This window comes from Tamandua tetradactyla, chromosome 3, assembly GCF_023851605.1.
Source record: "Tamandua tetradactyla isolate mTamTet1 chromosome 3, mTamTet1.pri, whole genome shotgun sequence".
NCBI classification, from domain to species: Eukaryota; Metazoa; Chordata; class Mammalia; order Pilosa; family Myrmecophagidae; genus Tamandua; species Tamandua tetradactyla.
The window spans coordinates 118,900,868-118,913,473 of record NC_135329.1 but is presented as its reverse complement, the minus strand read 5'-3'; the positions used below and the strand labels follow the sequence as shown (position 1 = coordinate 118,913,473).

Sequence of the window (12,606 nt, the reverse complement as noted above, 5' to 3'; positions counted from 1 at the left end):
GAATGGGAATGAGGGCTTGTCATTCTGTATAATTTAATGTAATGCCCAGATATATCCCAGAGTATGTTGAGCAGATAATTCAAAAGTATTGGCAAAGTTCCTTGAGGAATAGGAGAAAAAATAAGGAGCTATTAAACTTTACCACCAGGGAAACCCCTATTACTATCATTAGGCCAAGTTCTTACTCTTGAGGCTTGCTCTTATGAAGCGGAGAAGCTAAGCCTACCTATAGTTATGCCTAAAAGGTACTTCAGAGGACGTCTTTTGTTGCTAGATGTGGCCTCTCTCTCTCTAAGCCCAACTCTACTAGTAAAATCATTACTCTTCCCCCTACGTGGGACATGGCATCCAGGGCTCAAAGTCTTCCTGGCAACATCAGAGATGATTCCTGGGGACGGACCTGGCTCTGGCACTGTGGGATAACAATGCCTGCCTGACCAAAAAAGGGGAAGGAATTGTAACAAGTAAGCTATCAATGGCTAAGAGAGATCAAATAGAGTCGAGAGGCAACTCTGGAGGCTACTCCTACACGAGCTTCAGCTAAATGTTGCTATTTATCATGGTTTGCCAAACCCCAACCAAAACCATTTCTGCCAACCCTAAAGAACACCTAGGACTCTATCTGAAATTCTACAAAGGTTCATCCACTATGATCACTTTCCAGAAACCTACAACCTCCAGACGGGCTCCTAAACCATTTAAGTCCTGAAACCCAGAGGGCCCAGCCTCTCTAGAATATCAGTAAGTTCCATCCCCCTATTTCATATTATCGACAGCCCCTTTCACATGAAAAAGTTAGAATGGGCATCGCCCAAATACCCCTAAATGTTGGGAGAAAGATCAAAGGAGTAGGTAGGATTATAATAGAGAAGATAGGATTTAACAAATGAGTATGATTGCTGAAACATTATACTGATATTTCTTTTAGTCTCCAGTATCTTAGAGCAACTAGAAGAAAAACCTAAAACTATAACCCATATCAAGCCCTATCCCTGTGAGCAGTGAGTGTTCAGCTTTATCACAGAGTCTGGACTTTAACTCTTTCCTGCCTGGAAATTCAAGTTGCTTCCTCAATTAGCTTAAAAGCTCTTTGGGGCATCGATGAGGCCTTCTACTAGCCTCTTTAACCCAGCACAGTGCTGAAGGGACTCAAGGGAACAAGCCCGACCAAAGCCTGACCAAACAGAAACCTAGAAATAGACAAGATAAGATCATTTTTTTCTTCTAAATTTCAATACCTAATCTAGGATACTGAAGAGGGCTGAATGGGGACGGTGCCGTGGGGCATTTGTAGACTCTATCATGCTTCTACTCCTTCAAAAGATATAGTGTTATTTTATTCAGAGCATCCATACAATCAAACCTAACAACAAACACAGACTTTCTTCATGTCCTTCAAAAAATCACGTAGGAATAACTAAGAAATCTCCTACTGCCCTAAGGTCCAGCCACCTTTCTAATAAGAATATAAATAATGAACCCTCGTTACACTGAATTTAGGATGTGCCTGGCAGTCTTTTCTGCTTTCAAAGGGCTTAATCTCATTAGCTTTCAGATGCCATGTCTAACCTGATATTCAGACTCATGCCTGCTGTGTAATTGGGTTCAATAAGTATATGTAACAATAGAGCAGGTATTGGCCCCACAGAGAAGTTAGGTACCCTTGAGGGGTCCATTAACTCAGGGATAGAGGAAAAAGGAACAAATGCCCATACCTTGGGAGGGATTTAACAGTTTGGAAAGGAAGTGGAATCTAAACCCAACCAAACTTTTGGACATAATAGTGTCCCACAGTTCAGCAACTACCCTAATGTTCCAAGGAATCCTATTAAGTAAGAATTAGATTCATAAACTCATTCATTTGACAAACATTTACTTTTTGAGTGCCTACAGTGTGCTAGTCGTATTGGATGCTGATGAGACACTGGTGGCAAAGAGAAACCCAGCCCTTGCCCTCACAGAACTAAGAATCTAGATGATGCCGATAAAAGACTGTCAATCAAATGATTCCATTTAAAAGCACAACCAACATACTTTTTATTCCTTGGAATCCCAAATCATCAGCAATATTTCTTTAACCACTCTTTTAAGAAAATTCTAATTCTGCTTCAGATCTGTGCCCTACAAAAAGTATCTGACTCTTCATCTATTATTTCACTTTCCCAAGTCTCCATATTGTCAGACTGTTTAAGATGGAGGAAAAGGGGAACCTTCAATCACTAAGGCTACTACATGCCTGTTCCTGGGCTAAGTAAAAACTGAACCGTCTCATGTAATACTCCCAATATTTCTCAGAAGCAGGCATTATTATATCTCCCTACAGACGAGAAGACTGTGGTTCAGAGAAGAGAAATCAATGAGAGAACAAATCAGTAGCAGAACTGAGCATCAGAACCAGATTTACTGACCCCAGAGGCCTGCGTTCCACCCAGGTCCCTGGGTCAAGCAGCCGCATGGGAGAACTTGGAAATAAAGTGCACATCCTCTGACAGCCTACACGTTCATCATTCACTGGCTTTAATGGCTCTGAGCCTAAGCCTCAATTCCATCCTCTGTACAAAGGTGCGATAATGCTTACCCGTTAGAACTGACATGCCTGGCACTGAAAAACTGTGCTAGTGATAATACTGGAGTCAAGCATGGCCTCAGTCAGATCAGAAGAAAGGAAAGCATTTGAGCTTATACCTAAAACTCTTCCTGTGGACAGCTGCAGACAGCCACCAACCAATGGTCACCTGGAGACCAATGCCCAGCACCCCGGGGGTCTCTGGCTCATAAAGATACATGTGCTTTGCTGGTGAGATTTTTTTTGTTTCCTTTATTTGGGGCTGGTTTGCTCAAACATGTCGTCAGAAGAAACTGTTCAAACAGGAGGCTGGGGTGGGGTGGGAGGGTGGAGCAAGAGAAGCGCAGTAGTGTTCAGTATTTCCTGAAAGCAGATGCTGGTTTAGAGGTAACCCACAGCCCCTGAGAATAGCAGATCTTATCCCACTGCAGTCCCTCTGGCCTAAGGATTTGGTTAATCAAGGAAGTGATTCAGACGAAAAGGACCCAAATCCAGTTTAAAAGATATATATGAGTTCTACAACATTTCGATGTAATTATTATTTATTTAGACATCCCGCAGGTGCCACGGCTGTGTAATTCTATGTTCTATTGAGGGCTCAGGAAATGACTGGGCTTTAATGCAGTTGAAACAAGCCACGGCAGTTCCCAGGCATGCCCACCCCACCTGGCCTCTCGCTAGGAACCGCGCTGTGAGCTCCCAGGAGGAAGGCAGAGGGCGCGCTGCGTGCACCCACTGACAGATGAGGCAGCTGAAGTCCACAGAGAACTGCTAACATGTCTAATGATCACACAATCACAGAACTGAACAGGCGATGGCAACAGGATCCACACCTCCCAGCCTCGTGTCCCAGGTCAGCCCACTGAGCATTGAGGATGGGGCCAGACCCCAACCGAGGAAACACGGCAGAAGAGAATTAGGCCTTGGGAGAGGGTGGACGAGAGACAGATGATGGCAAGAAAGGAAAGGAAGGTATGAACACATCAACCCCCACACAGGACTGTTGTTTTTAGATAACTGAGCCATCCCTGCTTCCCACCTATTAACACCGGAAAGGTGAAAAGGTGGCTGCCACACACCCCTTTCCTCAACATACATTCTGAATCCCCTACCCAGGGTTTGCTTCAGGATTCCTTTTCCTCCCTTTTTTGTTTATGTCATTGCTCTATATTCATACGTTTCCAATTTTTCAATTAGCAACTTCACATTGGATCCCAAATAGGTTGTTACCAGTCCTGCATTTTATATGCTCTCAATCCTGCAACCCTTCATTTCAATAATGAACAAAAGTAACCCGCCACTGAGTAACCCGCCACTGAATTACCAACCCTCACATCTATAATAAGATTGTACTTTAATGTCTTAACATCATAGCTTTGATTGGCATATTCCTGTTCACTATTCCTTTGTCCCTGATCGATGATAGAGAGATCACCTGCTAGGTGCAATTTAGCAACAGGCTGCCCACCACCTCACTTTCCTACCTCTCTGACCCCAGCCCTTCCCCACTCACTCCTAGGACCCAGTGATAGTACACAGCATGGGTCACAGGAGACTACCCACCTCTGTCCAAACATCAGCGTGGATTTGGTCTCAGCCTCATTGAAGACAGAGGGAGAACAGCAAATGACAATCGTGGTTCTACAGTTCCCACCCAGAGAGTCCTGAAGAATCCGCGTCATCTTGCTGTCCCGGTACGGTACGTGTGTTTTCTATTTAGAAAAAGGAAAAGTATAGGTTTTTGGCAGCCCATTCAAAGAAAAAAAAAAAAAAACAGAAGCAAGCAAATTAGTGGAGGTGACAATGGGCTTAGAAACACATAGGAAACAGGAATTTGTCGCCAAGTGTCAGGACCTTGTCACAGTTTACACACCCATTCTGTGACCTGGGTCACAGGAAATCAGTGTCACTGTGCACACATTTTAATGGTCAGGATCCCCAAGTGAGCAAAGTGTTCACAGCCAGGATTCCCTCTGTCCCTTTCCAACCAGAAATACAGCTCAATCTCTTGGGGGTGTGGCAAAAAGAGTTATATGTACCCAAAAGACAACTTCTCATAATATTATTTAATAGCTGTAGAAAGGATCACTTACTGTCCCTTCTGCTAAGGCAGAGATCACATTTCCAAGAGCAGACAAAGACTTATTGATATTTTTAGCTTCATCAAGAACGGCTCCCTCAGCACCAGTTTTGCTGACCTGCCAAAAGAAGAGAGAGCAATGAGCTGTACCAGATAGTCAAAGCACAAAAATTCCAAATGAACATGAAGGCAAAGGGGGACTCCTTTTGGAATGCAAATAAAAATAAAAGTAAATAAGAGCCACACTGATAAGACCATTCTTAGTGTAGGAGGCTGGGGATCTGTTCTCACTTGTCATTTTCCTCTCAATTAGGTTTAGGGGAAATGGCTGAAATGCCTCAAGTGGCAGAACTGCAGACGCTTCTCCTGGGGTCATCCATCCGAGGAGAGCAAGCTGCGGGTGCTGCAACCACAGATGGGCCCGGGTCCTGAGAGACTAAGGCATGAAGAGAAAATACTGTCCTGAGCCACAACAATGGACATACAGGGAAAGTGTCCATTTCAAGCTCCAAATTCAGGCAGAGGACAACAGGTGGTAGCAATGGCTGCCGACTCTGCTCCTGCCCTACTAATTCCTACAGCATGAAAAAAAGGCAAAAAACTTAGAGAGGGGTGAAAAGCCAAAAGAATGTATACAGCATTGTGAATCTGTCTTTTTTCCACTGCAGCCAGAGGGACCGCAGTTCCTCCTCTTCTGTGTTATTACAGGTCATTCCACATTTACAGCATTCGCTCTAGAAAAGGGAACTCAATGTGATTCATAACTGTGCTGACCGAACGAATGAAGCAGGGCGAGCAGCTGCTTCTGAAGAAAGGAAAACGAGGGAAATGACTTTAAACTGCACAAAGATATATTCCAATTACATATAATGGACGAATTCCTCACAATAGAGATGAATACCTATAGGATAGATTCTTATCTCTCTGGGAACTGGGGGGGCAGTGGGGGGAGGGTGTCCCTGCCTAGAGATAGGGAGGTAATGTGCTGATGGGTGAGAAACAAGTCGGTTTACACAGTGTTTTTCAAGGTGCTTTCATGGCTGAGCATTGTAACTCCATGAAATATGCAGAATAAGTTCTATCCTTCCTTTTACAGACAGGGAAACTAAGCTCCAGAGATGTCACCTTGCCAGCCCAAGGGGAGAATGCCCTTGGGGCGGGGGGTGCACAGAATAAAGCCGAAGGCTCTATTCTGTTAGATTCACCTCCATGGGGACACAATGAGGGCAAAGGAAAACAGATGTGAGCTAAAGAAACCATGTGAAGAACCACAAGTTTAAGATGCCTCATTAATATTCTCATTGGCAATAACCACCAACACAATGCACAGGAAACGCCTCCACTCTGAACGGCCAGCATGAGGCGTTTTCCAGCTGCACTGAGGCCCTAAATAGCCATCTCTCTGCTCTAAAGGGAAAGCCGGCCAGCTCTAGTATGAGAGGGGCCCATACAATTGGTGCGGCAGTGGAGCCCATCCTGGCTGTTAATATCCATTCTAGAACTAAACAACACTGTTCTGTCACTGCCATGCTATTTAATTAAAATTAGCAGTCTACACCCCTTATACTTCAGACACCCAATCAGGAGTGTCAAGATGCTCTTTGCTCACGGCTCCACAATCTGAGCCGCCATAACTTACATGGATGTTAGTGGACACTTCCTGGCATATGGGCATCTCCATGGTGTGACGAGGTTAAGTGGGGCAAAGGGATACGGTCAGGGAGACTGGGCAGGTGTCAGGGCTACCCCCTAGGAACCATCAGCCGATGTGAGTGATGACAGAGGCCAAAGGGTACTGTGAGCAGGGACTTGCTCTGTGATGTCGCCTGAGGGCCTCAGAGCCCCCAGCCAGGGTGGGAGAGCAGAAGCTGCCACGGGCACCATGCAGAAGAGGCTGGCAGAAGGCAGGCTGAAGGCTTGGGGAGGCCACTTTGGTTTGAAGCATGGCCCCAGCCAGAACCTGGGAGAGCAGGAGATGGCGAACAGATGCCAAAGGGAGAGCTCAGAAAAACCAGGAGTGGCCAGGCAGATCGCTAGAACACTGTTTACAAACCTCACAGCGTGAAGGAGCTGAGGCCACTCGTGTGGGACTGTCCATGCTGACTGCTGAGAGACGGGGACACTCAGGGAGAGCCCCAGATTCCAGGCCCTCTATCAGCATACAAAGCTGCAGAGGGAGAGCTGCCATATTCCAATGGCAAAGCCTTTTTCCTAGCCTACTGGAATCTGGCACAACCCAGGGATCTTTGCTTAGAAGTCAGTGTCCCTCCCGCATCTGTGTGGCTTCCTTTGCTAGGCTAAGTTCAGACCAACACTCATCTAATGCCAGCACCAGGGCCTATTAAGCATAAATCAGATTTAGCACACAAAGCACTTGTCTGTGACGCGAACAGGGGAATTCAGAACCAGAAAAGAAAGAGCAGGAAAACAAAGGTTAAATTTAATAACATCTTGGCACAACATCACAAACCTTAAAACCAGGGAATTGGAAGGTACGAAAATTATACCATTGCACACTGAAGCAAATAACAGGGTAAAATTATAGATAATACAAATAAAAAACGAATTACCTTTTCACTCCCAGCCAAATCAACCAGATAAAGCTTCCCACTGAGTTTTTTTTCAGTCTCTACATTCTCTTGTTTAATATTAATCAGGAAGATACTGTGACTTCTAGAGCTGTGTTCATTCATGTCTGAAAAAGACAAGAGTTTACTCCTCTACAAAGAGTGTATGAATTTAAGGTAGCAAACCCCTGTTTAAAAAGCGCAACAAATCATGCCTAATAGCTCGATTTTGCTGAAGTTCAACCAATTTTAAAAACTGTATCTTCTCAAAAACAAGGCTCATTCTAGAAATGAAGGCTTCAAAATGTCTTCAAGTAGCACAGAAACTAATCTAAAAACCTGAGTCACTGGTTTAAGATAACCAGTTCTCCAGCTCTGCCTAACGCCCCCTTCCTCGAAGACCCAACTCAACCCTGACTCCTTGAAGAGCTCACAGATTGCTTCACTACTTCACTTGAAATCCCTCTACCTTTGTCATCACAATTAGGACCCAGTGTATTCTATCCTACTCATGAACACAAGCCTGATCTTATCAGTAACATCGAAAGCTTTCATACAGAAGGAAGGACTAAGACACCCTTGTTCTATAACCCACGTTAGGCACACAGAAGGTCTCAAAGATTAAACACGCTTCATTAGAACAGGGTTCTGAAAATAAAAATGTTTTGGGACCCTGCAACTTGTCCACCAGAGATGGTCTCGTTCAACCCTCACTACAATCATTCCTTAAAACCACCTTAGTAGAAATGATAAGAAAATAGCAATGTTCTGGACATTCAGTTCTGAGCCAGAGAGTCAAAATGAGTTGTCAGGTCTGCCATGAATAATTCATGACTAACAAAAGTTTAAGAAACATGGCCAATACTTTTTTTGAGATGAGAGCTGCTATTACTCTAAGAATATCAATCTTACTTTCCCTCACAGGTGTGTGGGTATACAACCAATGCTTGAATCTCCTCTGCACCGACAGGAATGCCCCTCCTCTCTGGGGAGCAGGCTTGACTTGGGGCAGCTTTAAGGATTAGAGTTCTTTTTGTGGGAGGTCAGAATCTGCCTTCCAGTAATGTCAACAGTCCCCACTGGCCCTCCCCATTCCGATCGCATGGAGCAAGCTGACCTTCTGCATGTCAGCACCTTGCACATGTGAGAACATAGTGCAATGTCCACCTCCATTTTCCCAGCCTGTTTTCTCTCCTCCAAGCTGGATGTCCTTAGTTAACTTCAACGCCTCTCCATGTGAGCTCACTGTCATGTGCCCACAGCCCTCTGAATAAGATTGGAAACCCCAGTCTTTTTAGGGAATTGCTGCTGCTATAATCTGCTTCTCTGAGACATGATGCCCATGCTGAAGAGGGAACCACCAGGTAAATGAGCTGATCGGAATGTGCCTGTTGTTAACAGGGCATCTCAAGGTTTATGGTAAAACTCCCAGCTCCACTCTCCTGAGCTCCCCCTTGCCTCTCTTGTCCTTTTTTTACAGAAGGCAGAAATCTAATATGGATACTTTCCACATGCACAACTAACATATAGAATTTGTGGCTTGGATTTTTCTGTTTAAGCCCAAACAATAACATGGCTAAAAGAAATTTAGAAACATACTACAAAATTAAGATTGGCCATTCGTTGCTTTCCCCAATGCTCAGGGCTGGGCTGTTATCAGGGTCCAGGGAGTCTCAACTGATACTGTGAAGATCTCAGAGCACATCTGGGCAGCAGCAGGCACTGTCTCTCCGGACCGGCCAAGACAGACCTGTACTGCACGGTCCCTCAGGTGCAAATCCAAGCTGCCTCTCCATCAACCCCACACCTAGGATGTGACTTGTACCCCAAAGCCCCCCTCTCCCAGTGGTGAGGCAGCCATTTCATATTAACTGGGAGTCGAGAAAATTCCATCCCCAAAGCTTACTTGTTACGGCCACATGTCGATTTGCTTTTCCTTCATCTATAACATCCATGACTTCTTCGGGGCTTGATACAAACCGCTCGGTGCACCCCTGGGATAGAGTTGGATCAGATTGGCCATTAAAAAAATTGGAAAGCAACAATATTTTGAAACAGCTAAATATTTTCTCATTTTTCCTTTAGAGGGGCAGATAAACAGAAAGACTATGGTACAGATCCAACAGTTTTTGCTCCTTGCCTGAATTCTACACTAAAGAGAAGTCAGAGCAAATGCTAGGAAATCCAGAAGTAAACCATAAAAGGAATATCTGACCTTCTTGGACTTTTGAATATGTATTCATGCTCAACAGAGGTGGAGACAGGAAATCAAAAGAAGAAAATCAATGAGAGAAGAAGAAATGTACCAAGTTGGGCTTTGCTCTCTCCATCTTTATGTAACATTTAGTCACCAACCTAAACAGAATCTGAAGTTCTAGACATAATGCTCTGCTAGGCTTCCTCTAACTGCAGAGTATGAATCATTGCACTCAATCCCAAAGCCTCTTTAAATGTGAATATCAAATAGTTGTTCTTTTCTGCAGCTCTTATTTCAGGTGGTTAGATGTCTGTGATATGCTGACATAAAGGAGAGATAAAATGAAGCATTTAATTACTATTTTAACCAGATGAATATTAAATATAAGGAACATGATTAAATATCTATATGCCCATTATAGATAATATCCAGGGCATCTTATATAAATAATTATGATGACAGTGACTGGAGAGAAATCAATTGCATCACCAATCAAATCTTCCTCATACCTTTACGTATGGGACTCTGTTTTTATCTTCATGAACAGCCAAGTTTGTCTTGGATACTACAGGGATAATAATGATGACATGCAAAGAAGAAAAGAAAAGTTAAAGACCCAATACTGGAGGAAAAACAGAAATTGTTATAGAAGATAGGCAAATCTAATATCTTTCTAATATGCAAGTTTAAGCCTTGGCTGAGAAACAGGATATGGCCTGAAGGTAAGAGAACATCTCTATAAATCTTCATGACTTCCGTAAGCTGAACAGCTGTGAATCATTTGTACCTCCCAGTACTTTAGTTATAGAACACACAAAGGACAAGATTTCAAGCTACTCACCATCAAGTAAGTCCCTTATTTTGTCCAGGTAGATCTCAAAATAGGAAACCTAAAAACAAATTGAGTTTGAAACAGAAGTGACATACTACATTTCAAAATCATTATTAGAACTTATAAGAGCTTTCGTCACGCACAGCTGAGAACAGTAAGATGGGGCCCAAAGAAAGATGCAGGAATCCTTGACTGCAGAGCTCTGGCTGCTGTGTCCCTCCTGCTCCCAAAATTAATGGCTTCTCTTCACACCCCTGCTAAGGGTGGCCCACTCCCGACCCCACACATCACAGCTCCCTCTTGGTGCCAGTTCAGGTGTGACTTATATCACATGCTAGACTCTAGGTTTCACCTTAGATAAGCATCAAGCACATTCCTGGGTATGGCAACAGTCAAATTATAAAGCATTCTTTGTAAATAATTGTCAAACCCTAGCAGGCCTCCCTGGATTCATGATGCTGACAGCTTCACCAGACCAGGTGGAGAGCATGATCCAAACATGGGAAAGGAGGGTGAAGGCAGCGTGCTTGGAAGGATGCGAGTTCAAAAAGATAGCAGAGAGAGCTGGTGGCAGAGGCCAGATCTGGGAAGTTCAGGAAGGATTGGAATAAAATAACAAAAGATGATCAGACTATGAGAAGGAAAAGAAAACCTTCCAGCTGATTATTGTTTTGTTCTTGCTGTTTTGTCATTTTTAATACTTTAAGAGACTCAGGTGAGAGAGAAATAAATAGGCGTCGTTCGGTATTAAGAAATGGCACATTCAGAAATAGTGTTCAAACCTCTATGGGACTCATTCTAGAAAGCAGATTTTCAGCATTGCTTTAAGATTCTTTTCTTCAGTTAGGAGTTTATTACAATAGTCCACGCTGGTGACCCTCTCTCTCAGCCCCCATATACTGCTTTACTTGGTCTATCATTTTCTGTTTGATGTTTTAAGGCAGAGAATGTGTTAAAATTTCCCATTATGAATTTTGATTAGTCCATTTCTCTTTTCATCTCTGTCAGTTATTACCATATCTTTGGAAGCTATATTATTAAATGATTAAAAAAAAGATTCTTTTCTTGATTAAGCCTGGCACTACTCAGTTCAAAATATAAAGTAGTCCATTTAAAAGTATTATTTATGATATGAGTGAGCATAACTACGAGGGCCCAATAGCAACTTGACTATAATATTCAGCCCCAGAGACTTACAAGGTGTTTTTTGTTGTTGTTGTTTCTTGTTTGGTTTTGTTTCTTTCCTCTATGCATGCTATGGTTGTTTTTATCTTAATAAGATTCTAATACAAGACCCTATTTTGAGGGTAGTAATTGGTTTGACATCTTACATTTTATGCTGGGATTATCACATAAGAACCCTGCCATCCTTTAAAGTACTTAAATGCAAACAGATTTAAGAGATGTACTTAAGCTCCTAAATCTTGATCCCATCAAAGCAACAAGCTTCTGTAGACTTAGATATAAAGAACCCTGGAAAAAAAAGTAGAACAGGGCTTTAGCCAACAAAGGGAACTGTAAGGGAAAGTGATTTTTCCAGATGTAACTTATACTGGGCAAACAATGTTGCCTTATTTTCATGTAATTTAGGGAAGATACATAACTGAAATAAGTGAAGGAGGAAGCACAGCAAAATGGAAAACATACAGCATCTCTGGGGTGGCCAGGAGATGTAGGGTCTATTCTCAGCTCTGCCAATAACATAGTATGTAACCCTAGTCATCTAATTCTACTTCCTTGGATTTTGATTTGCTGTCTCTAAAATGAAGGCCTGAAGGACCAACATTCCAGCCTAAAAGGCTAGCTCTTGGCCAATCTGCTCAGCCACATGCCTTCTTAGAACTGCCCTGTCCTCTACCCCATCTCCTCTCAACCCCTCCCCACTGTCACAGGGTGGGGACCCAGACCACCCCTTACATCCTGGGCGGAGCTAACTGGACCAGGAGCACCTACTGTAGGCTGGGCCAGCGAGTCCTTCCCTAGGGAATCTGGAATTGGAAAAATGGAATTGGGGACATGAGCTGCCATGGTGTCCCGTTCTACCCTACCCGCATAATTAAGAGGGAAAGATGGTCTGGGGCAAGAGAAAGGAACAACGCAAGAGGTCAGAAAAGCAGGGATTATAATGGGTGCAAGGTTTCTTTTCAGGTGAAAATTCTTTTCAGATGAAAATATTCTGATATCAGATAGAGGTCATGGTTGCACAGTTTTGTGAATATACTAAAAATCACTGAATTATGCATTCATTGGTATGTGAATTATATCCCAATTTTCTTTAATTGGGTAAAAAAGAAAGAAAGAAAGAAAAGCAGGGAGCAAATTTCCTGATTCATCACATCTCTCCAGTCCATCAGGTTCTATGTC

At 43.3% G+C, this 12,606-nt stretch overlaps 1 protein-coding gene across 6 annotated transcripts in view; it reads right to left on the bottom strand.

The window, feature by feature from the left end:
• The window catches only part of KIF5C (kinesin family member 5C), a 154,145-nt gene that overhangs the window by 73,108 nt on the left and 68,431 nt on the right, over positions 1-12,606 (bottom strand). For all 6 annotated transcript variants that reach the window (XR_013172754.1, XM_077153748.1, XM_077153749.1 and 3 more), the window contains exons 5-10: positions 10,252-10,300; positions 9,920-9,975; positions 9,120-9,207; positions 7,217-7,341; positions 4,660-4,764; positions 4,130-4,278 (exon numbers count right to left, since the gene is read on the bottom strand). Coding sequence is in view for 5 of the 6 variants with exons in the window: in XM_077153748.1 (XP_077009863.1) it covers positions 4,130-4,278; positions 4,660-4,764; positions 7,217-7,341; positions 9,120-9,207; positions 9,920-9,975; positions 10,252-10,300 (572 nt within the window). In the remaining variant the exon portion in view is untranslated. The remainder of the gene's footprint in view (positions 1-4,129; positions 4,279-4,659; positions 4,765-7,216; positions 7,342-9,119; positions 9,208-9,919; positions 9,976-10,251; positions 10,301-12,606) is intronic.